Consider the following 26,169-nt stretch of genomic DNA (forward strand, 5'->3'; position numbering starts at 1 on the left):
GAGATAGGGTCTTATCATATAGCCCAGGCTAGTCTCAAACTCTTGGTATCAAGTGATCCTTCCACCTTGGCCTCCCAAAGTGTTGGGATTATAGGCATGAGCCACCACACTCCACCTTATATTTACATTATATACTTACCTATCATATATTGTGAATTTTTTCTAAATTTGTTTTAATAACTATGTCTATAATGCCTGTAGACTTTTTTATTTATTTTTTGAGACAGAGTTTTCCTTTTTTTTTTTTTTTTTTTGAGATGGAGTCTTGCTCTGTCACCTAGGCTGGAGTGCAATGGTGCGGTCTCAGCTCACTGCAACCTCCGCCTCTTGGATTCAAGTGATTCTCCTGCCTCAGCCTCCAAGTAGCTGGGATTACAGGCGCCTGCCATCATGCCTAGCTAATTTTTGTATATTTAGTAGAGACAGAGTTTTACCATGTTGGCCAGGCTGATCTTGAACTCCTGACCTCAGGTGATCTACCTGCCTCAGCCTCCCAAAGTGCTGGGATTACAGGTGTGAGCCCCCATGCCTGGCAAACTTTTTTTATTTTTATTTTTTAGCAAAGAACCCTGCTAACTTTTTTTTTTTTTTTTTTTTTTTTTTTTTAAAGAGATGGGATTTTGCCATATTTTCCAGGCTGGTCTTAAACTCCTGAGCTCAGGCGATCCACCTGCCTTGCCCTCTCAAAGTGCTAGGATTACAGGCATGAGCTACTATCCCCAGCCACACGGTTTTTAAAGGAGTAGTGTAGTTCAGTGTTATCCTTTCTATCATTTTTGGCTTTGGGAAGTATGCTGAGAATCCTTCTCTACAATAAGGATATAAATATAAAAATAACCTCTTAAATTTTTTTTAGTATTATTATACTTTTTGTTACTAAATTCTTGATTCCATTAGAATTTACTTTAGTGTGTCAAACCTAGTAGGCATTTTAATTTTACTTTCCAAATGGTTAGCCAGTAATCCCCTCATTTCTGAGCAATCTACAATTCCCTATTGCTTTCAATGACAATTACTAAATACTAAATTCAATTACAATTATTAGATACTAAATTCCGATAAATACAGAAGTTACTTTCTGAAGTCATAATCTTTACTAGTTTGTCTTCTTGGGCCAGTACATGTGGTTTTAATTTCTATAGCTTTAGCAGTTTTTATTTTTGATTTTGTTTGTATTTTGAAGTCTTAAACTTAGGGAAAAGTTGTAAATAGTGTGCATTTTTATTGTATTTATTAAATATTAAATTTAAGCTTTGTATTTGCTTTATTCTCCCTCTCTAAAAACACATTTTCTAAACCATATGGGCACATATGATGCATCAATCAATACCCCCTTAATATTTCAGGATGAATTTCTTAAAAAAAGGACATTTAATAACTTCAGTACAACCATCAAAATCAGGAAATTGACACAATACTGCATCCAATACGCAGACCCCATTCAAATTTCGATTGTTCCAACAATGTCTTTTATAGGTTCCAAGTCCCATCCAAAATCTGATGTTGCATTTACTTGTATGTCTCTTTGGCCACCATTCATCTGCAACTGACTACTTTCCTTGTCTTTTAAGACCATGACATTTTTGAAGAGTATAGGCCAGTTATTTTGTAAAGTATGCCTTAGCTTGTCCATTTTGCAGAAGATAAGATTCAGTTATGCCTTTTTGGCAGGAATAAAGCAGAAAGGATGCTATGTTCTTCTCAGTGTATATCAGGTGACACAATGTCTTATTTATTTCGTATCTGGTATTGTTCACTTATAACTTGCCTAAGATGTCATCTGCCAGGTTTTTCCACTGTGATGTCAATTAAAAAGTGTTTCATACTTAACAAGTAATTAAGTATCTTGTGGGAAGAAATCTTGAGACCGTGTAAAATCCCATTCTTCAGCCAGCATTCACTCACTAGTTTTAGCATCCACAGATAGTTCTTGCCTAAATCAGTTATTACTAAGGTAGCTACCCAGTGGTGATGCTTCTAATTCCATCGTTCCTTCTATCATTTATTACTTGGCATTTAAGTGTAAGGTAGAGCAATCCCTTCTCTTTTATTTAAGTATTCATTATTTTTATCAGTGTTGACTCATGGGTTACTATGTTATTCGGGATTGTAATCTGTTACTTTCCCTGTTTTTTTTTTTTTGTTGTTGTTTGTTGGTTTTTTGTTTTTTTGAGATGGAGTTTCGCTCTTGCTGCCCAGGCTGGAGTGCAATGGTGAGGGCTCAGCTCACTGCAACCACCGCCTCCCAGGTTCAAGCGATTCTCCTGCCTCAGCCTCCTGAGTAGTTGGGGTTACAGGCATCACACCACCACGCCCTGCTAATTTTTGTATTTTTAGTAGACACGGGGTTTCACCATATTGGCCAGGCTGGTCTCAAGCTCCTGACCTCAGGTGATCCACCTGCCTTGACCTCCCAAAGTGCTGGAATTACAGGCGTGAGCCACCATGCCCGGCCACTTTCCCTGTTTAATAGTCAAATTATCTCAGCTTTGGTCACTGGAAGTCCTTCAAGTTGCCTCTTATATCCCTTGCAGGTTCCCTTTAATCTTGGAGCACTTTCTTTCTTTTTGGCACATGATGTTCCAGGCCTGTCTTCCCTGTCCCAGTCTTTTCTGTGTCCTCAGACTTTTCTTCAGGGAACTCTTTTAGTGGTGAACAACATTTTGAAACCAATGTCTAGGCTCTAGGTGCGCTCATTGCTACTAGGGTGTCATTGTAGACCCTCTGAGCAGAGAGAGCTAGAAAATGTGTGTACCTATGTATGTATATATTTATATGAATACGCACACATCTTTCCTGATTTTTTTATCTGTTTATATCAGGAGTTGGCACACTGTAACCCAAGGGTCAAATCCAGTTCACTATCTGTTTTCACAAACATGGGGTTTTGGTCTCGCTGTCACCTCCAGGCTGGAGTGCAGAGGTATGAGCTCAGCTTACTGCAGTCTCAACCTCCCAGGCTCAAGCAATCCTCCCACCTCAGCCTCCAGAATGGGTGGGACTACAGGCATGTGTCACCATGCCCGACTAATTTCTTAAAAATTTTTTAGTAGAGATGAGGTCTCACTGTCATGCAGTCTGGTCTCAAACTCCTGGGTCCAAGCAATCTTCCTGCCTCAGCCTCCCAAAGTACTGGGATTACAGGTGTGAGCCACCATGTCTGGCCTCACAAATAAAGTTTACAGGAATATAGCCACATACATTTGTTTACATATTGTCTCACTCTACAGTTGCAGAGTGGAGTAGGTGTAACAAACTCTATGGCTTGCAAAGCCAAAATATTTACTGTCTAGCCCTTTATGTAAAATGTTTGCCAACCCCTGGTCTATGTTAAAAACCATGAGTTTGTATTAATAACCTCAATTCCAGTTAACACCTATATTTCTAGCTCCCTTCTCTGAGAGTGAAGATCCTCCTTTTATCCTCAATATATTTATCTGCACAATCCCCTTTTATGTAAAAGATTTCCTAACTCCATCAGCCGAATCCCTTCAGCCTTGATGAAGAGGGAGTCTTTAAGTTTTGATGATCTTGTTGGACAAATCTTCTCCCTTATTATTTTTCATCTTTTAAAAGTAGTGTTTATGTTTTATATAAATATTATATTGGTTATTCCTCTAGAGTATACATAAAATTAATAACTCAATTCACCCAAAAATTTCTCTGGGAGAATTGTATTGAGTTTGCAATGAAATTCTTGGTTGGGACTCAAATTTCAGAACTGTGGGAATTATAAGTCCTGGTACTTAAATGAATGCTCCATTTTTCCTTTGCTCTATTCCCAAACACAGTGGCAGCCAGGAACCATTTTGCATTCTTGGCAGTCCCCTACATACTTGGAATTTATAAGCTTGCTCTCCTCCTACAGAGCAGTTACAACTCACCGTCTAGAATAAATACGACATCTCCAGAGGCTTTTTGTATACTGACGTGTCATGTGATGTATGATGAAGAATTTCTATTTCTTCTCATTCTTTCTTCGCTGGAAGATAAATTTTAGCCAAATCCCAGCACTTTGGATGGCTTGAGCCCAGGAGTTCCAGACCAGCCTGGGCAACATGGCAAAACCCTGTTTCTACAAAAAATACAAAAATTAGCTGGGCATGGTGGTGGGCGCCTGTAGTCCCTGCTACTCAAGAGGCTGAAGTGGGAGGATCACTTGAGACTGGGAGGTCAAGGCTGCAGTGAGCCAAGATCGTGCCACTGTACTCCAGCCTGGATAACAGAGTGAGACCCTGTCTCAAAAAAAAAAAAAAAAAAAAAAAAATTTTTTTAAAGGAAGCAGACATTTTGGAAGCAATTCCAAATGTAGATAGGTAATATGGATTGTATATGATACCTGCAGGATATAATTTTTAAATATGTTTGCTTGCAGGATGCCATGGCTTTTAATAAGTTTAATGTTCTTCACTGGCACATAGTCGATGACCAGTCTTTCCCATATCAGAGCATCGCGTTTCCTGAGTTAAGCAATAAAGTGAGTAAATTGTATTGTACTCTTCTACAAAAACGCTGGGTATAGTTTCATTACAAGTTTGTAACTTAAATGTTTGTTCTTATGGATAGAATCAAAGTGTAAAAATCAGATGTTTATGGTTTTTAATTTTTTTTGGCTGTGACTTAGCATTTTACATCCATAAAACTATTTTTTTTACTGTTATAACTGTTACTGTAATTGTTATTGTGAATATAAACAATCTGGGGAAGTATAAATTGAAATTTAACATCTTAAGGTAGAAGCCCTGAATAATTCTCAAATTACATATGGTTAAGATAATATATTTATCAAGTTGTCCAACAGTGTATTTGTTTTAAACATAATTGTTTGGAAATCCATAAATGACTATTTTTCTCTGAGAAACTACATGAAGTAGGGAATTTTAGAGGTGAGAGTGTTTTCTTAGAAAATAATGGTAGTCTCAGTTAACAGTGTTCAAATTGACTGTATTATGGACCAGTGGAGCTGGGAGGGACCCTCAGTGTCCCCTAGTTTAATATCCCTGTAATACAAAGAAGGTACCTGACATCCAGAGAAATGATGCACCTTGTCTAAAGTTGTGGTTAGGACGGGACAGAGCCAGGAGTCTAAATTCTGTCCTCTGGCCATAACTCCAAAACTTTCTCCAGTGTTATGTATGTAGGCTAAAATGTGCTAACAGCACTTATGTTTTTGTTTCCTTTTGTTTTACTTTTTATTATGGCAAATTTCAAACATATACAGATATAGAATAGTTTAATGAATTCCCATGTTCTGATCACACAGGTTCAAACATGAATACATGGTCAATCTTGTATCACTTAAACTCCTGCACAAGCCCTACCCCATCCTGTTGTTTTGAATAAAATCTATCATCATATCTCACTGTAAAAAGGCCTGTTCTTTAAGAAAAAATAACCATAATACATGATTGCAGCTAAAAAATTAACAGTAATCTAGACAGCCAGTCAATATTTAAATTATTTTAAAAAACGTGCAGTGGGATACAAATAAGCTCCATAATTGTGGTGAGTTAATATGTCTAGTAATTCTCTTTTGATCTATGGGTCCCCTCTCCCCACCTTTTTCTCCTGTAATTTGTTGTTGTTGAAGAAACTGAGTCATGTGTCCTACAGTTTCCTACAGTCTGGGTTTTGCTGATAGCACCCCATAGTGTCAATTAACATGTCCCGGTATTTACTATAAACTGGTAGTTAAATCTAGTCTTGATAGAAATTTGATTTGCGGTGCTGGGAGACAAGACTACTTTTCTGCCATTGAGCATTTATAGCCCATAGTTTGAGAAATGTGCTAAGGAATAGCTTTGATATAACTTTAGTTACAAACAATATTGAGTTCTAATTTTTCAAGTGACCTATAAAGGGACTGAGGTAATCATTAATAAACCAAGTCACTTATTACAGAGTCTATATGGGAATTTTTCAAGTTGATAGTAATTGAAGCTGATAGTCCTTTGCAGGACAATAGCTATGCTTTGTAATAAGGTGTACATTTTGACTCTAAAATTGACAAGAGCAGTGTTTTCAGAAGTCTCACTTTGGAGACATTTGTTTTGTTGTATGCTTACATGGAAGTTGAAACAGCATGATAGTAGACACTCTTGAAACAGGAGGCACTGATGGAGACAGATATTTCTACCAGTAAATCTGGGATTAGCCCAAAGTATACTGAGAATTTATTGCTAAAATATGGTAAACAAATGATTTGACAAAAGCCCCAAAACGGCTGTCATCCTTTGAGTATGTGTGACTTAGTAGAAATTTGCTTTCTGAAATGTCCTACTCCTGAAACTATGGCCCTATATTATTTTTAAATGAGTCCTCTAATACCACATGAAACTAATACATTGTCATAATGAAAAAATTTGCTGTCAGATATCAAATGCAAGCACAATTGTTAATTTCCAGGATCAAATCTACATTGTACATTTTAACTTGAATAAATATGACTTTTACAGGGAAGCTATTCGTTGTCTCATGTTTATACACCAAATGATGTCCGTATGGTGATTGAATATGCCAGATTACGAGGAATTCGAGTCCTGCCAGAATTTGATACCCCTGGGCATACACTATCTTGGGGAAAAGGTAAGGACTTGTATTTTATTTTATCTTATTTTTTATCTGTTGAGATGGAGTCTTGCTCTGTCACCCAGGCTGGAGTGCAGTGGTACAATCTTGGCTTATTGCAACCTCCACCTCCCAGGATCAAGCAATTTTCCTGCCTCAGCCTCCTGAGTACCTGGGACTACAGGCGTGCACCACCATGCCCAGCTAATTTTTTTGTTTTGTTTTTTGAGATGGAGTCTCGCTACATTGCCCAGGCTGGAGTCCAGTGGCGTGATCTTGGCTCACTGCAACCTCTGCCTCCCAGGTTCAAGCGATTCTCCTGCCGCAGCCTCCTGAGTAGCTGGGACTACAGGCACCTGCCACCACGCTAATTTTTTGTATTTTTAGTAGAGACCATTTTAGCCAGGATGGTCTTGATCTCCTGACTTCATGATCGGCCCACCTGGGCCTACCAAAGTGTTGGGATTATAGGCGTGAGCCACTGCGCCTGGCCAGGAGTTGTATTTTATAAATTGCAAAAGTAAATATTTGAGGTACTGCATTTATTTTATGACCTAGTGTTTGCTCATTTTGTTCTTAATTGTGATGGGTCTATCAGTAACGCTATTGACAGATACAATTCAGTAACTACTATGTGTCTACTGTGAGCAAGTCATTGTGATTAGGTACTGCCTGAAGTATAAAAAAGGGAATAAAAGAAAACAAAAAGTGATTACAAAAAGTAGAACATAAGTAAATTCAAGAAATGGTTTCACAGATGAGGTGACACTTAAAATGCTTTTGAGTGATCAGAGAATATATTCATGTTTCTGGCAGAGGAAATGGCATAAGGAAAGGCGTGCAAAAAGTGTAAGATATGCTTGACAGGTATGTAGCTGGAGTAGAGTGTAGCAGAGTAGGAGGCATTATAGGGCGATGATTAGAACTTTGGCTTTGGAGCCAGACAGCTTGGGTTTGAATCTTGCTTCTGCCGTTATAAACTAGGTGACATTGGGCAAGTTACAATATCTCATCTTTAGTTCCTCCAGCTCTAAAATGAGAATTAGTAGTAGCTATCATGTAATTTTTTTGAGACTTAAATAATGTAAAAGCACATAGTACAGTACCAACATTTTTAATTGCTCAATATTATTAGAGTAGACATGGGGAATAGTGAGAGGTAAATCTGGAAGAGTACATTAGAGGGTCTTTGGTGAGGAATGTGAACTTCATCAGGACACACTGGAAACCAGTGAACATTTCTGAGCAGAGGAGTAACATGATGGGAACCACACTTTTGGAAAACCTTTGGGAAAGTGACAGATTGGAGTTCTGGACCAGGAGGGTCATAGTGGGAATGGAAAATAATGGACAGAACTGAGAGACATTCTGGAACTATCCATGGAACTTGGCAACTGATGGACTCCAGGAGAGAGAAGAGGTATATACTCTAGGATGATGATGGTACCCTTGCTAGAATACGAAAATCAGAAGCTAGAGAAAGGGAGCTTAGGGATTGCAGATGGTGTGTTTTGTTATCTTGTATTTGAAATACAGTTAGGATTTCCAGTTGTATCCAGCAAGGAATTTGAAATATGAATTGAAGCTCAAGAAAAAGGGTTGAGGCAAACTGAAGATTTGGTAGTTAACATTTGACATAGATAAAATCTCAGATATAATGGGAAACAAAGAGGCAAAGAAACAGGATTCAGGAAACATTTCCTTCTTATTTGGAAGAAATTACTAGCTCTTAGTAAACACGCTCATCTTTTGTGTATATAATCTTGTAGCTTCAATAAAATGACATAATAAAATCACGTGGAAAACCAGATCTTTATAATGAGTTCACTTCTTTTAAAAAGAATCTTAATTATATTTTCTTCTAGGTCAGAAAGACCTCCTGACTCCGTGTTACAGTAGACAAAACAAGTTGAACTCTTTTGGACCTATAAACCCTACTCTGAATACAACATACAGCTTCCTTACTACATTTTTCAAAGAAATTAGTGAGGTGTTTCCAGATCAATTCATTCATTTGGGAGGAGATGAAGTGGAATTTAAATGTTGGTAAGATGATTCCTTAAAACCTCTTTAAAAAAAAAAAAAAAGAGGCTGGGTGCGGTGGCTCAAGCATGTAATCCCAGCACTTTGGGAGGCCGAGGTGGGAGGATCATGAGGTCAGGAGTTCAAGACCAGCCTGGCCAACACAGTGAAACCCAGTCTCTACTAAAAATACAAAAATTAGCTGGGCTTGGTGGCAGGTGCCTGTAATCCCAGCTACTCAGGAGGCTGAGGCAGAATATCTCGAACCCAGGAGGAAGATACTGCAGTGAGCTGAGATCATGCCACTATACTCTAGACTGGGTGACAGAATGAGACTCCATCTCAAAAAAAAAAAAAAAAAATGAAAAACCTGTTGCACTGAAGTAGCTGTAGAGGGCTCCATACCATAAGGAAGACTTAAGAGTAACATGCCTGCTTGTAAGGGTTAAACTGGGCAACATGACTCCTGAGATGGTAGATTTTTGTAGAATGTGCATTTGGGTGGTATGGCAAAGTGTAAAGCTTAAGGGAAAACAAGATGCAGAAGAAATTCAAAAAAAGACTACTGTGAAATGAGAACAACTTTAGTGAGAGGGCAATCGATGATTAAATAGGAAAGATTTTTCAAATAAAAATTCTCTCTGCAAATAGCTTTAGATGGAGGAGAAAGGTGGTAAGGTAAAGAAAGCCATTTTTATAGGAAGTCAGCTTCTTGAAAAAACTGTTTGCAATGGATAATTAAGATAACTTGTAATTAAGTTTTTAGGCTTCTTTTTACTACCTACAAACTTTAATAGTTTTAAGTCTGCACAACAGATATTAAGGATATATACTGCTTTAAATAATAAAGTGAGCATATCAAACTTCTAATGAAATTTTAATCACTCTTTGCTGTAGGGAATCAAATCCAAAAATTCAAGATTTCATGAAGCAAAAAGGCTTTGGCAAAGATTTTAAAAAACTAGAATCTTTCTACATTCAAAAGTAAGTTGTTTGAAAGCCTATTTCTGTTTTTATTAATGCTTTTTGTAAAAGTTTATTTAGTAATGTGCTTTATTTTTACATTTTCTCTACATCCTTTGCCTAAGTGTAGATGTGAAAAATCACTAAAAGAAGCAATACCCACTGCTTGCTTTAAATCAGTAACATGGTGACTCCAAGTATTTTCCAATAGCTGTTGAAATATAGGAAGGCAGTCATCTGTTCTAAAAATTCAGCTTGGGCTGGGCATGGTGACTCATGCCTGTAATCCCAGCACTTTGGGAGGCCAAGGCAGGCAGATCACCGGAGGCCAGGAGTGTGAGACCAGCCTGGCTGACACGGTGAAACCCCATCTCTACTAAAAATATAAAAATTAGCCAGGCGTGGTGGTGGGTGCCTGTAATCCCAGCTACTTGGGAGGCTGAGAGAGAATCTCCTGGGAGGTGGAGGTTGCAGTGAGCCAAGATCACACCACTGCACTCTGTACTCCAGCCTGGACAACAGAGTGAGACTCTGTTTCAATCAATCAATCAATCAATAAAACTCAGCTTGAAGCCCTGGCTACCCTGTGAAGTCTTCACCTGGAATTCATTCCATTTTGTCAATTTCAGGAGCATTTATTTTACTATATAGCTGTGCTACCCAATACAGTAGCCATAGCCACAGGTGTCTGTCCATATATAAATTAATTAAAATTAATGAAAGTTAAAAATTCAGCTACTCAGTTGCATTAGCCACATGTCAAGTGTTCAGTAGCCAGCTGAGGCTAGTGACTGCCATACTGAAAAGTGCATATATATACATTTCCATCCCAGGAAGTTCTACTAGACCATGCTGTTCTCTACAGGGATTGGCAAACTTTTTCTGTAAAGGGCCAGAGAGTAAAGATTTTAGGCTTCATGGGCCACATACAATTTTCTTTTAAGTTAAAAAAATAAACCAAAAACTCAAATTTTTAAACTTAAAAAAAAAATGCTTTACAAATATAAAAACCATTCTTAGCCCATGAGAGATACAAAAACAGTCTGCAAGCTGTATGCCGTACCATTTATTTGGCAAGCCCAGGTTCCAGCCTTTGCCTATTCAGCTTTTTGTGTAATGCGTTTAATTTATCTGCAGAGCACCTGGCATTGTCTAAATATCTGTAAATATTTGTGGACTGATTGTCAGCAACTTTTACATGTAATTTATGTGATATGACAGGCTAGATCATGGTCCCTATCATTTTAAGACAGCCATAAAATTTTAACAGATTGCTGCTTGTACAATTTCCTGAGTTGCCTACCAACTCAATTTGAGGCCACTTCTCCCTATCTTAGGGGTATGTTTAACTCATTCATTCAGCAAATGATTATTAAACCCCCAAACTATGTGAGGTTCTATATCATGTGCTAAAAAGGAGGAAGTACTTGTGACACTTCCCAACTTTAGCTGCTTCTGCTATAAAGCTGTACTATACTCTCAAAATGCAAGAAATCCTTGATAGAAAATGTACGTTTTAAATAGATTGTTAAGCTTGTGATCTAAAATAACTATAATTTTTTTGTAATACTAGGGTTTTGGATATTATTGCAACCATAAACAAGGGATCCATTGTCTGGCAGGAGGTTTTTGATGATAAAGTGAAGGTGAGCATTGTGAAGACTGCATCTGATCAATGTAAGAGAATTATTTTTCTTGGGGCAACTGGGAATTTGCAAGTCTAACTACTAGTATTACCTTTCCAGTGTGGTTAGTGACCATTTTGGACCTCATAGTTCCAAGGTAAGTTTGGTAGAAATGAGACTAAAATGCAAGTCTCAGCCTTAGTTAACTGAACCTAAGTGGTATCCATATATAAGCAAAAGTTAAATATCCAAACTTAAGGTTGATGAAACTTTTCATTTTAAGTCTCTAAAATGAATATCACATGGCACTAACTCTGAAGGGGAAAAAGGAAGTGCAGATTTTTTTTAAGGATCTTAGAAAATTATGTTGCTAGTAATAATGCCTTAAACTTTCAATTTCATCTACTATGTTCTACGCTTAATAATATGTATTGCAATTTGTAACGTTAATAGCTTGTGCCGGGCACAATAGTTGAAGTATGGAAAGACAACGCGTATCCTGAGGAACTCAGCAAAGTCACAGCATCTGGCTTGCCTGTAATCCTTTCTGCTCCTTGGTACTTAGATTTGATTAGTTATGGACAAGATTGGAGGAAATACTATAAAGTGGAACCTCTTGATTTTGCTGGTAAGTGAAGCAGTTGGTCCGCGTGTTGTGGGTTACTGTGAAGCTGATGGTAAGTGAAGCAACCATTGTTACCTTTGTTTTATGAGTTTTCTTCCCTAACCTCCCACCCCAGAAATCCTTACCTAGATATCACCTACCACCTACCTATCTTTTATGTTTGATCCTTGATTTTATGTACTTTTTTAAGCTCAGTATCAAACTCTCAAGAAACCATATAGTTGTCTAAATTCAAGAACTTCGAAAGTATTATAGATCCCCCTAGATTTTATCTCCATTTTCAATGATGACTCCTCACTCTCTACATTCTAAAGCTATTTGATTGCATTAACCTTATATGCCCTCTTCTGAACTGCTTCTCCAATGTAAGACACATAACCAAAGCTACAGTTTTAGTTCAGTGGATTTCAGGCTGTGTTGTCTTAGGATTCGGAGGAGTAGAATCCTTGGTGGATGGGACAGGAGGGGACATCCGAAGGGTGGAGCTTCAGGCTGTCAGATCCCCTTCATAAAGAACATTCTACTTTGTCCAATTTTGTACATCAGCCTTTAGTACAAAATCCTTGAAAAAGGATTTTAGTATTTAAAAAAGTTTCAGAACCATAGGTCTTATTAATTGGTAATTTTATATACAATGAATTTTATGAGGATCAAAAAGTGATAATTACTGATTTTTAAAAAGCATTAAGTGGCTGGGTGCAGTGGCTTACGCCTGTAATCCCAGCACTTTGGGAGGCTGAGGCAGGTGGATCATGAGGCCAGGAGTTCAAGACCAGCCTGGCCAAGATGGTGAAACCCCATCTCTACTAAAAATACAAAAATTAGCCGGGCATGGGGGTGGGTACCTGTAATCCCTGCTACTCGGGAGGCTTAGGCAGAGAATTTCTTGAACCCAGGAGGTTGCAGTGAGCCAAGATTGCGCCACCACACTCCAGCCTGGGTGACCAAGCGAGACTCCATCTCAAAAAAAAAAAAAAAAAATTAAGTATTCAATTTTTGTTTTAAATGTCAAGAGGTAGAAATTAAAGGCAGGAATGGTCACAGTCCACTAAAAAACTAGTATTCCAACTTATGTTCCCTGGCACACTACTAAATAGATAACCAGGGATTTGAAAAATGGTTTCTGGTGTCCAGATAAGTTTGCATACAACCAAAATAAAACTGTTTAATACTGGCCCACTACGTTAATCTATGGGGCTAACACACACTGTGAACCATGGGTCAGGGCTGGGAATAAAGTTTGCAACCATTATTTTTTGGGAGGGGGGAAGAGGGGCCACCTTTTTTGTGCCACAACCATTAACATCTCCCAAGGTCCTGCTGACCACAGTAGAGAAATGTTGCCCTAGGATAAAGACAGAGGAAACAAATCTTGATGAAGAAATTAATATTGCCTCTGTGCACAAGCTTTGAGCTTCTGAACTTATATCAATTCAATGATTTTAATTTAGGTACTCGGGAACAGAAACAACTTTTCATTGGTGGAGAAGCTTGTCTATGGGGAGAATATGTGGATGCAACTAACCTCACTCCAAGATTATGGTATGGGATTTACATGGTAACATTTGAGTTAAGAATTAAGGTGCCTTAGCTTTCTTTCTCCATCTAAACACAAAAGTACTAAACCTAAACTGCTTGGGGGGACGTGTGGTTTAAATTTTAGGCCTCGGGCAAGTGCTGTTGGTGAGAGACTCTGGAGCTCCAAAGATGTCAGAGATATGGATGGCGCCTATGACAGACTGATAAGGCACCGTTGCAGGATGGTCGAGTAAGAAATATTTGTTTCTCAAGCTAGGATACTATTAAGTCCAGTGTGATTTTTAGCCTTCCTATTCAGTGTTAGCTAGTTTCTTTTGCTATAAATAGAAATGTGTGTTACCTAAGAAATAATTAGAAGAAACCAGGAATTATTTTTTTGTAGGTAATAATACCTGTAAAGAAGATATATTCAGACTTACGACTGTTTTATAGATACAAAAAATTTTGGTGTAACTTCGAACTCCATCTTGAGTTGCTTTAATTTTCTTCCCTTATTTTCAGTAATGCTGTGATTTAGTGATTCTAATGTAAATTTCTAAGATGACATAAATGATACCTAAAATATCTTTATTCATGCTATCTATCTACAGACGTGGAATAGCTGCACAACCTCTTTATGCTGGATATTGTAACCATGAGAACGTGTAAAAATGGAGGGGAAAAAGGCACAGCAATCTGTACTACAGTCAACTTTATTTTGAAATCACGTAAAATAAGATATTAGACTTTTGAATAAAATATTTTTATTGATTGAACCTTTGACCCTCTTATTTCTTATTACATATAGAGACCTGGCATCTTTCTTGAGATAAGCTTAAAGACACCTTCGTGATAGCACTCTTCCGAAGAGTTGAGTGTTTGCTACTAATAGTAATAACTTCATAGATGAACAGCATGATTCAGGTACAGTGGCTTTAAACATCAAAGCATATTTCTCATTAAATTAAAACGGGTGGCTCCAGTGCCACTATCAAAGCTTAAGTTATATCTTTTATCTAGTTCTCTGAATGTACTGAAACAGTACTTTCTTTGTGCAATAAAAATTGTTCTTACTGAAAATGAAGTAGCTAGGTGCTCCTGAATTTCTCTCCAAAAACTAAAACATTTAGGTCAAACCACTTCTCCGGTTGAGCAGTGTATTTTGATCTTGAGAATTCATGGCTTGATAAGTAGATAGTTCTAAGGCAAAAGTAGCTGAGCCTGATGTTAGCGTTCGAAGCACAGTTGAATAACCCTAAGCAAAATAATTTAGGTCATTTATATTATCAAATTTAAGCCTCAAGTTTCTCTTCCTGCTGATTATCTTTTGACTATTAGGGAAAAGTGATGTTGCCACTCATGTGGCTTAGCTATATCACTTCCTTCAAACAGATCATTTAACTTTTTTCAGGGTAAGTTAGATATAAAAATATCGAGGACAGAAAGCAGAGTAGTGCAAGTATGCTACAGACGTATTTGTTAGATGGCTGTGCCCTTCCTACTACTCTGCTGGCAACCCAGGTGCCTGTCCTGGAGCAGAAAAGGCTGATTGATAGGGGAGAAGAATGATAACTTGCCTTAAAACTGACAATGGTAGAAGTAAGATAAATGCTTGGCAGGGAAAAAATGATCATATAGACTGGCACCACATTTTGGTACAGCACATCTCAAGCTTTGTAGGACTACAAATACCCCCTTGTAATGGCAGAATCCCTGGATTTCCCAACAATTTAAATTCAAAGTCCTAACCATTCCTGCTGGTTGAAACTTAACATTTATTCCCTAAATCAAAGCCTTAATGTTTCTTTTAGGTTATTGATTGTCTATTCACTGGCATATTATATCCCCTGAATTAAGAAGAATATGTACTTTTCCGTTACAAAGTACTTACCATAATATCTGCTAAGGGAACAAATCCAATAACAACTTTGTTGTCCTGGCGAGTCTGAATTTCCTGAATGTTTCCTCTTCTTTGTGCCAGATCTGCCAGGACAGGGCTGAGATAATCTCTAGCTACTGTAACCTCAAGACTCATCAGAGGCTCCAAAACTTGCTTATCAGCTTTCTTCAGAGCCTAAAGAAATTAAAGAACGTTAACTTATCTTTCATAAATAAATACTGCCCATACTCTTAAGCCTAGAGCTCATACAAAAAGACATAAGCTTGCTTTAACTCTCTCTTTAAAGGTAACATTTTATAAGACATCAACAACTACAATATTTGCCGGTATAATCATGATAACAATTTATAGATCTTTGGTATGGTATGATGCAAGGAGGGGTGTTTAGCGAAGTCTGATTATAAAAAAATGACTGTGAACATGTGGTCAGAGTCACAGAAGTCCTCCCCTTTCAAAGATGCATTTGTTCATATTTAAAACTCATGTTGCTGTTCCTGATGTCTATAATTACAATCCATGCCATGCCACATGCCATAGATAGCAATAAAGGGGAGAGCTTGGAAAAATGTAATGCAATAAGGTAATAGAAACATTATGTGAAATCTTTTCTTATTTAGAATCTTAGATTTCAAAGGCCAAGAAGAATACGCATATAAAGACTGGAAACTGAAAATGCTTTTCAGAATAAAATAATGGAATTGAAAAAGATATAAAAACTAAGAGAAAAAAACTGCTACAATAAAGAAAAGGATTGAATTCTGTGTATCTAGGGCATACCATGCTCACAAAACTGTTCTTAGTCCTCTTTTCATAATTTTTCCCTGGCAGTATTACCTATCTGGAGAGCTTCAAAAACACCTTCAACATGGCTTCCTCAAAAACTTTAAATCCTATGCAGCCCATAGTTTCTGAGTACTCCAGTCTTGTACTCCATTGGCCTGCTTTGGGATAGTGTCTGAATATCTACAGCTCTCCAACATGTCCCACACTGAGCTCATCATTTTCTTTTCCAAACACTTCTACACACATCCCTTTTTCTTATGATGACATCAGTAGTCTTCAGTTCACCTTTGACTTCCTTTTCCCCAAGTAAGCTGTAAGATTTTTTTTTCCGCTGTTCCTATTGCTGGTATCCTAGGTCAAACTTAGTCCATTTCCTGTCCTCAACTATCTCTTCCCTATTCAAATTCCTTCTGTACTTTGATACTTCTCCCTTCAAAACCTTTACATTATGCTCCACCATTCTCAGAACAAAGTTCAAACTCTTTAATGTAGTTTTTAAAGGTTTCTCTACAGTCTGACACTATTTTACTTTTTCAACACACGACTCCCCTGCCTTCATCTGATAATACAGTTAAAAGGACTCTTATCTCTGTCTGGAAGGTCCCCCACCGTGCCCAAGTCCTCCAAAATCATCTCAGCTCAAATATAAATCTTTCCAAGAATCTTCCCCAATTCCCTGCTTCCTACTTTCATGGCATTTGCCCATTTTATCTAATACTTTGGTTATATTTAATTCCCTTACGAAATCACAAGCTCCTTTAGGTAGAATAAAATCTAATCCTATTTGTGTCCTTCTCAGTGCCTGGTGAACTTAAGCACAACACAGATGACTCAATAAATACAGGAAGCACTTACAAGCAGATAGAAGGAGATTCCCCATTACAAGAAGCTTAACAAGGGTAGCAGTACTTCCATTAAGAGTATTTTGTTTGAAGTAATGAATTAAAACTAAAGACTAAATGTAAGCCCCCATAAAGTTAATTCTTGTTCTCTGGCATAATCTTATTAAAAAGGTGAATGAACACAGAAATACAGACTTTATTTTTAGAAGACATGTTACACTTTGAAGGACAGGCCAATATTTTGGGGGCTTGGGGTCAATTTAGAAACATTTTTCAGATTCCCATAAACTTTAAAAATTACTTGGGGACAGGCAATGATGGTGGCTCACAACCTGTAATCCTACCACTTTGGGTTTGGGAGGCTGAGGTGGGCGGATTGCTTGAGCCCAGGAGTTCAAGACCAGCACGGGCAAGATAGTGAGGCCTTGTCTCTTTTAAAAAAAAAAAAAAAAAAAAATTGAGGGTGAATTTTCTCAATAATATAGTCATAACTACTTTGCAGGTAACATTTCTAACTATTAAGTGAACAATATTTAAACTTTTTTCAAAGCTTTGTTTTTAATCAAAAAGCTATTTAAGAAGTATAAATTTAAACTCATGTGAAAGAGATATTAAGTTTGGCTTTCTTAAGTCAGGGGCTTGGGATACTTAAATTAACTTTGTAATTATAGATTCAAGTACAATTATAGAAAACTGGGTCTCAAACACAGTCCAAGTATTAGAAAATGGCTATAAAAGCAAGTATAAATAATGCAAAATCAATCACTTAAAAAATTAGGGTAGTTCAATGCTGAGAGGAATGCATGGAATCAGCATTCAGCATACCACACTCCTGGGAGTTAATCCAGTTCTGGTAGGTTAATGAGGCAGGAAGTGGAGAGTCCATGACACTTAAGGACAAACTCCCCAGATAACCATACCAAGAAGACCACATTGCTTGATGCTTTGAGAAGAGAAGGGGCTTAGCCTGAATCTGTTATTCAGTGGGACTTAACTGGTTTCAATGGTCCTTGATTAAAGCAATCTTATAATTTAATATAAGTAGAGAAATAATATGGAACTCTGCACGACTTTGCATGTCATCCTTGTGCAGGGCCATGCTAATCTTCCCTGTATCATTCCAATTTTAGTATATGTGCTGCTGAGGCAAGCACTAAAGCAATCTTATTTGAATAACAATCTCCAAAATTGGAACCATATTGGATCTTTAATGTTCTTTAGATTACAGTCCATCTTGGGCCAAGCTAGCCTCAGATCTGTCTTCCAGTCAAACCTACCATTCTTGCCTCTGTCAGGGATGGGAAAGCAGAAATGCCACTTAAGGAAGCTTGCCTCTTTATCAGAGTATAAGATCCTCTTTGAAATAAAAGCCTGGTGATTAAGAAATCAAAAGATTCTCCATGATAAGAACTCTTGTTGACCACAAGGCTGAGAAGGCAAAGACACAAGATAAGGCTCTGTAAACACAGCTGTCTGCAAGATCAGTGGTACTATACTCAGAAAACTGTCACCTGAAAGCCATAAAGATTAGGATAGTTCTATACCTTTTGCACGCATCTTGAGACACAGGCAGAAATCATAGTTGTGGAGGTACCAGGATGAATTGTCAGGGACTGTAAAGTAATTGCTACATCTTGAACTGGGGATCCAAGCAATGGTCCTAGACAAGGGAAAAAAATTGTATCATACTATGCTTGATGTGTAGTGAGAAGTAATGAGAAGTGCAAAGGAATAGGGAGAAAACACTAACAAAGTTAGGAAAAAGACTGAAATAATCTATACTATAAGGATGATTAAATGGCTGAGTGTGATACTAATGCTTACTCTCATCTGAGTGCCTTACCTTGGAGGCATGCGCTGTGAATTCCACTTTCAATGGCCTCTTGGGAGACCTTCAAGAGGCCTTCACTGATACTTTCGGCATACTCAATCACTGGCGTAACAGACGATGTTTCAATTGGCCTTGCTTCCACTTCTACGGTCACCAGATGCCTTTTATCTCCTAAAGTTCTATCTAAGGTATCTATAAACAAATTGAATATGGTACCTCAGAATTAATTCTGGAAAGGTATCAAGGTGCTATAAACAGCAAAATTATCATCAACAAGCTCAGGGTCTCATACAAGATAAAGTGGGAGAGAATATTAACAATGGCACTAAATACAGTGTAAAAATCAGAGTAAAGAGCTCTACCAACAAAGCATCCGCTTCTATGTTGATCAATGTTAAAAACCTGCTCTGTATCACCTCTTGTTTTAACATTAAGGTATGCTGAGGCACATGTTACGAAGATTATACTTTTAAACTTTTCAAAACGTCTTGTAGGTGATTGAAATCCTTTTAGTTACAAACTTTTAAATAAAAATTAAATGATAAAACCTTTAAAAGTACAAAAGGTAAGCTAATGAAAATTAACTCTAAATCCTGACAACCCACAAAAGTTTTACATTGCGTATTTTTCCAGCAATACTTTATGCACTTACTGTTTACTATTTCTTTCCCAAAAAACTAGTAAAATGTTTTTGGTAAGACTGAAAACAGTATCTCTTATTTGCCAACAACCAACAATCTCCAATATTTTACTAAAACAGAAGTATGCCGTATTTATGTGAGGGGCCATGTAATGCACTGACTCATGGCCCAAATCAAAACTAAGAATTAATTATAGTCTATAATTCTTCATAATTCCTCTTCAAGCTCATGTTTATACTGTGAAACATTTTCTATTTAAAATTATACAGGCTTAGGTGTGGTGGCTCACACCTGTAATCCCACCCAGCACTTTGGGAAGCCAAAGTGGGAGGATTACTTGAGGCCAGGAATTTGAGACTAGACTGGGCAAATGTAGCAAGACTCTGTCTCTGTAAAAAAATAAAAATTAGCTGGGTGTGGTACTGCACACCTGTAGCCCTAGCTACTTGGGAGGCTGAGGCGGGAGGATTGCTGGAGCCCAGGAGTTCATGGCTACAGTGAGCTAAGATCTTGCCATTGTATGCCAGCCTGCTCAACAGAACAAGACATTGTCTCAATATATACGTGTTTATATATAAATATACATGTTTATATATGTACAAGCTAAAAATGAGCATTCATGAAACCTAAAACTACTAAAGAAACAGAGTATTACCAATATCTAGATGCCTTCTGAAGCAACCACTATCATATATTATCCTCATTATTTTCTTTAGTGTTATATCACATATGCATGTATCCCTAAGCAACAGTTTACTTCTGCTTCATTTTGAATTTGTTATGCTATATGTATATGGCAATTTTTTTGTTCCACGTTTGTGAGAGTTGTCTGGACTGTTTTCCGATTCCAGCCCTAATCCCCAACATCTAACAGTCAGCACTTGGCATTCCACTATAAGGAATAACCCTCCCTCTTCTTCCCTATTTATCTATGTATTATTCTAAGTATGAACTTAGAAATTATTTTTTCACAATGGTCTATACTTATCTTGGTATTCAAATTAATCCAGATTTGGCCAGCAGAGTCTCTTCAAGCTGGTTCCTGTGTCCTTATATACCCCCCTCACCATCATTTTTTGACCATTTCCTCTCTCACACATAGCATGATATTCCATTATCCTTTTTAATGTTTTATTTCATTTTTTTTTTTTTTTTTTTTTTTTGAGACGGAGTCTCGCTCTGTCGCCCAGGCTGGAGTGCAGTGGCCGGATCTCAGCTCACTGCAAGCTCCGCCTCCCGGGTTCCCGCCATTCTCCTGCCTCAGCCTCCCGAGTAGCTGGGACTACAGGCACCCGCCACCTCGCCCGGCTAGTTTTTTGTATTTTTTTTAGTAGAGACGGGGTTTCACAGTGTTAGCCAGGATGGTCTCGATCTCCTGACCTCGTGATCCGCCCGTCTCGGCCTCCCAAAGTGCTGGGATTACAGGCTTGAGCCACCGCGCCCAGCCTATTTCATTTTTAATTAACAAATAATTGTATATATTTATGGGGTTTGTGATCTTTCAATACATGCATACATCGTGGAATGATAAAAAGCAGGCAAATTTACACATCTATCATGTCAAAAAACATTTCTTTGTACTAAGAAGATTTAAAATATACATTATTAACTACAGTCACTATGCTGTGTAATAGATCATGAGAACCTATTTCTTCTGTCCAATTGAAACTCCGTACCCCACTTCATCAACATCTCTCCTTTCCCCAGCTTTCCAACCCTCAGCCTCTGGTAGCCATCATTCTACTGTTCTGCAAGTTCGACTTTTAGAAATTCCACATATGTGAGAGATCATGCCCGTTGCACCTAGTTTTGATAGTTTCTTGTTCATTACTAACACAAGTGGCCCTTGAACAATGTGGTGGCTAGGGGTGCCAAACCCCTATGCAGTCAAAAATCCATGTGTAAATTTTGAATCCCCTAAAACTTAACTACTATAGAATACTGTTAACAGGAAGTCAGTCTTAACCAATAAATAGTCAATTAACACGTTATATGTATTTTATATTGTATTTTTACAATAAACTAGAAAAAAAGAAAATGTACCAAGAAAATCTAAGAGAAAATATATTTACTAAGTAAAAGTAGAACATCATAAAGGTCTTTATCCTTGTCATCTTTGCATTAAGTAGCCTGAGGAGTAAGAAAAAGGGGTTTGGCTTGCTGTCTCAGGGATGGCAGAGGCAGGACAATAATCCATGTACAACTGGACCTGCACCCATACTTCAATCCCATGTTGTTCAAGGGTCAACTGTACTTTCCATCCCCTCTTTTATTTCGTCAAAGATAGTATTTGTATATTCTACATCTCATAACTCCAATAACTGAAGCCTTTGCTGGTGTGACTATCTATTGTTTCTATTGCCTTTTTGCTCATTGTGCTTTTTCTCATGGTTTTGTGATTTAAAGAGAATTTTATTGTGAGTAATATTCTTTTATGTGTGGGATTTTTTTTTTTTTTTTTTTTTTTAAGATGGAGTCTCGCTCTGTTGCCTGGGCTGGAGTGCAATGGTGCGATCTCGGCTCACTGCAACTTCACCTCTGGGATTCAAGCAATTCTCCTGCCTCAGCCTCCTGAGTAGCTGGGATTATAGGCACTTGTCACTATGCCCAGCTAGTTTTTGTTTTTTTAGTAGAAATGGGGTCACCGTGTTGGCCAGGCTGGTCTTGAACTCCTGACCTCGTGATCTGCCCGCCTCAGCTTCCCAAAGTGCTGGGATTATAGGCGTGAGACACCATGCCTGGCCATGTGTGGCATTTCTTTGAGGCCTGGGTTGATTGATGTCTTTGGAGAAGCCCTTTTCTCCAGGTTCCTTGGGATACTACCAAGCCATGAGCACTTTACACTAAAGAACTAAGTTCTCCTTGGTCTGGAGTTTTTCAGGGCACACTGGTTCTATGAACTTAGGCTAAAGACCTGTATCAGAAGCCTATGATTACAAATTCTCAGAAACCTTGTCCCCTTACCATAGAGCCAGACAAGCAAGTTTCCTTGCCCTCTGCTTTTGCAGAAAGGACTTTCCCTAGTTAATTCTTTCCATGAGGATATGGCTCTCAAGCACTAGTCAGAGATGATTACAGATTCTTCTAGAATAACTATAGCCTATATTGCTGACTTTTCCCAGATTACTATTCCTGCTTCCTTTTTGACCTCTGGAAAATTCTATTACATTCTAGTCAGCTCAGATATTAAAAGTTGTTACTTACAGTTCTCTAGCATTTTTAGTTTTTCCAGATAAACAGTCCAGAAAGAGCACTCCTCATGCTATTTGCTCCTGTATTCTGCTTAATTTTTCAAGTTTCAGTGAAATGTAACCATCAGGACTTCTCACAAACTAATGAGCAGCTTGAAAGTACCTGGTTATCCTAAACGTCTTTTTTTTTTTTTTTTAACAATTTCCCACAAACCTGTTCACATTTTCTTCTTGGGGGCGAGTAGCAATAATTGTTGTCATGTTTTTTGGCTTAAGGGAACCAAATTAAAATCATATGTAGAAAAATTATGAATTTTTACATTTGGGAACTGAAGTATAAAAACTATACTTTCTCAAGATTACTATCAGCATAGAATAATCCTATTTATTAAGTACTGAAACACTTTCTACTTTTACTTTATAGAGTAAAAATAACACATTGACTGCAAATTCTTAGACTAGTTCTGATAGTGAGGACTGGGACAAGCCATCGACTTCAATGGCTTACTCTATTCCGCAAAGCACATTTGGTTGATGAGTGGTCATCCAGGAGATGTTATGGGTGATAATGAAATAGGGTTTTCTGTATTCAAAACAAAATCTTAAAAAACAAAAAAAAAACCCACATACATAAAAACCATCTCCTCTGATAGAAGACATTAGTGACTGTGAACACTGCTTTAAGCAACTAAATAGAGAAAGACAGAGAGAAAAAGCAAATCCTAAATGTTTTACTTTTTACCTGTGGCACAAACTGAGTTTAGGATGGTCTCTCGATATGCCACCTGGAGTGGCCCAAGATAGGTCTCCAGTCCATATTCCCTCTTGATTCGATCATGAATAATCTCTATATGTAACTCCCCCATACCACACAGAACAGTCTGGTTACCAGAGGAAGGAAATAAAAGATTATGGGTAAATTATATTTATTGCAGAACACTATATAAAAGTATGATGTTAATATATATTTATTTTTCATTAGTTTCCTTTGTAATTCTTTTTGGCCAGGGGCTCTTACATCAAAACATTGCTTTTGACTTTTCTGACTGGAATAATGAATCAATAAAAAGTGAATTACTTAGCCATTCTCTCCTCCTTCTTTGATAGTTAAATTATCTGCTGGGCAAGTAGCATCTGGCTAAGACTAATGATGCCAACACTTAGCTAGATACCAACATTTCCCAACCATAAAGCCAAATTTCTGGCCAGTGGAAGATGAATATAATTGATGTGGACAGCTTCTGGGTGGTGCCTGTAAGAGGAGAGTAAAGCCCTTTTCTTAACGAAAATGTAGGCAACTGTCATGACACATGAGAATGAGGGCTATACCTTGTAAATGGGCGGAATAACCTTTCTCCAAAACCTTTCCCAACATCATGGGCATTTCCCAACCATCCAGGGCACTTTACAGCTTTGTAAGCAGTCAAAACCTTCAGACTAGCTTGAACCTTCATATGAGGGAGAAACTGACTTTTATCTTTTTTGAACCAATGAGGACTAAAGGTATTAGTGTATTAGCTTGGATCTGTGGAAGGGACTGGAGACTAAAGGTCAACGACATGGACAGTATGTGATCAAGCCCCAATAATAATTCTGGCCACCAAAGGCTTGGGTGAGCTTCCCTGGTTGGCAATACTCTGCCAGGAGGGTAACATGTCCCTGAGGATAAAGGAAGCATTGCAAAGGCTTAAAACCCTCCCAGACTTTGCTCTATGTGTCTCTTTGGCTGATCCTAATTTAAATACTTTTGCTGTAATAAAACTGTAATCACAAATTTAAAAAAATCACTTGGTATAGGACTGCTATACTTTAAGTTACAAAGTGAACTATTTGGGGAAAATAGTTGTAAAATAATACAAATAAAATGACTTGCTTATAGATATCTGTACATATATACTTACAAAAACATATTATGCTGCATAACACAGCACAGCAGAACACATGTTTGGGTAAAAAGTGTGAAAGGCACAGGCGCTGTGGCTCATGCCTGTAATCCCAGCACTTTGGGAGGCCAAGGCGGGCAGATCACCTGAGGTTGGGAGTTCGAGACAAGCCTGACCAACATGGAGAAACCCTGTCTGTACTAAAAATACAAAATTAGCTGGGCGTGGTGGCGCATGTCTGTAATCCCAGCTACTCGGGAGGCTGAGGCAGAATTGTTTGAACCTGGGAGGCAGAGCTTGCAGTGAGCCAAGATCGCGCCACTACATTCCAGCCTGGGTGACAAAGCGAGACTCTGTCTCAAAAGAATAAATAAAACTGTGAAAGGCTATTCACCAAGTTTTCAGTGGCTACCCTGCAGAATGAGATGGAGGAACTGAAAAACGGACTTAATTATTTACTTGGTAGATTTGTGTATTATTTGCTGTTATTTTTAAATGTAGTGCCAGTTTTTATTTCATTTATTTTTACTTACTTTTTTCAAGACAGGGTCTCGCTCTGTCACCTAGACTAGAGTGCAGTGGTATGATCAGAGCTCACTGTGGCCTTGACCTCCCTGACCTCCCAGGCTTAAGCAACCTTCCCACCTCAGCATCCTGAGTCGCTGGGACCACAGCTGCATGCCATCACACCTGGCTAATTTTTATTTTTATTTTTATTTTTGTAGAGACAGGGTTTCCTTATGTTGCCCAGGCTGGTCTTGAACTCCTGGGCTCAAGCGATGCTCCCAAAGTGCTGGGATTACATTTCGATTATTTAAATAATCGATTTTTTAAAATAAAACATTTCTGTTTTAATTACGATTATCATACTCTTCAGTATCAATTAAACTAAATTACTACCTCATTTGGCTGGCATTTTGGGAAAATAAAGTACTCCATGCTTTCCAGGTTAACTATGTCAGTTTATCCTTTTTAAAGACAAATTTATAAACTTTTTAAGAAACTGCTTCTAAAATCTTATATAAACATCACCCTATCCTCCTAAAAAGAGGATGCAGAATGTAATTTAATCTTTTCTTGATGAATCAAAACATCTGTTCTACTGTGCTATATTATACAGCGCAGTTCTGCACCTACTTTAACACTCTACTTCCTCTCACATTGTTACACTGTAGTCTATCACTTCTCTCCCAATTTAGGTGTTTTACTGTCTTCAAAAGCACCTTCCAATCCTCCTCCTAGTATGCTTCTTTTATAAACCTTAGCATAAAAGGCTCAAGGCTTTGTCTTGATTAAACCTTATTTCAAAATTTCACAAAAAGCTGTCTTCAGGAGGGGTAAAAAATGTTGGAGAATAGTTTATATATGCGAAGTGTAATTAACTACATAGAGAATTAAGGCAAATGTGCTTATTTAGCTTGATAGTCAACATAAAAGCAGAAATTAGTATTATGAGAGAATTTTAAAAAGGCTTTTCTTTCGGGGCACAGACTTAATCAGTGCTTTAGACAGACAGACACAGACACACACACACACACACCCCCCCCCACACACACTCTTATAGAAAGGCTTCTGGAGTGAAGCAATAATATACCTACTTGTCCAGAGTCAGGATCTAGCCTCACTTTCAAACTTGGATCTTCACGCTGAAGACATTTCAATGCATGTTCCAAATCTATGGGATAAACAACTGTTATATTTACATTTCATTTTTTTAAAATAATTATATGTTCTAGTGGGTAAAATAGATGGATAAGCAAACAAATTTTGAAAAAGAA

General features: G+C 37.8%; 2 protein-coding genes and 1 non-coding gene across 8 annotated transcripts in view; 1 reads left to right on the top strand and 2 right to left on the bottom strand.

Annotated features, from left to right (window-relative positions):
- The window catches only part of HEXB (hexosaminidase subunit beta), a 29,077-nt gene extending 14,981 nt beyond the window's left edge, over positions 1-14,096 (top strand). Inside the window, exons 6-14 of the mRNA XM_033179872.1 lie at positions 4,376-4,477; positions 6,456-6,585; positions 8,433-8,613; positions 9,487-9,573; positions 11,126-11,198; positions 11,631-11,805; positions 13,254-13,344; positions 13,466-13,570; positions 13,932-14,096. Coding sequence (XP_033035763.1) covers positions 4,376-4,477; positions 6,456-6,585; positions 8,433-8,613; positions 9,487-9,573; positions 11,126-11,198; positions 11,631-11,805; positions 13,254-13,344; positions 13,466-13,570; positions 13,932-13,989 — 1,002 coding nt within the window. The 3' untranslated portion in view covers positions 13,990-14,096. The remainder of the gene's footprint in view (positions 1-4,375; positions 4,478-6,455; positions 6,586-8,432; positions 8,614-9,486; positions 9,574-11,125; positions 11,199-11,630; positions 11,806-13,253; positions 13,345-13,465; positions 13,571-13,931) is intronic.
- The window catches only part of GFM2 (GTP dependent ribosome recycling factor mitochondrial 2), a 49,238-nt gene continuing 37,136 nt past the window's right edge, over positions 14,068-26,169 (bottom strand). For 4 of the 6 annotated variants that reach the window (XM_033179868.1, XM_033179870.1, XM_033179869.1 and 1 more), the window contains 6 exons: positions 25,990-26,066; positions 23,251-23,389; positions 18,689-18,868; positions 18,390-18,505; positions 15,212-15,394; positions 14,068-14,575 (listed from right to left, as the gene is read on the bottom strand). In XM_033179868.1, coding sequence (XP_033035759.1) covers positions 14,447-14,575; positions 15,212-15,394; positions 18,390-18,505; positions 18,689-18,868; positions 23,251-23,389; positions 25,990-26,066 — 824 coding nt within the window. In that variant the 3' untranslated portion in view covers positions 14,068-14,446. Of the gene's footprint in view, positions 14,576-15,211; positions 15,395-18,122; positions 18,274-18,389; positions 18,506-18,688; positions 18,869-23,250; positions 23,390-25,989; positions 26,067-26,169 lie in introns of those variants that run through there. The other 2 variants (XR_004429867.1, XR_004429868.1) reach the window with 2 other exon arrangements.
- Positions 17,894-17,999, bottom strand: LOC117066159. Its single transcript, XR_004430159.1, has one exon. It is a non-coding gene; the product is annotated as a U6 spliceosomal RNA (small nuclear RNA).

Source organism: Trachypithecus francoisi, unplaced genomic scaffold (genome assembly GCF_009764315.1).
Source record: "Trachypithecus francoisi isolate TF-2019V2 unplaced genomic scaffold, Tfra_2.0 Lachesis_group2, whole genome shotgun sequence".
NCBI classification, from domain to species: Eukaryota; Metazoa; Chordata; class Mammalia; order Primates; family Cercopithecidae; genus Trachypithecus; species Trachypithecus francoisi.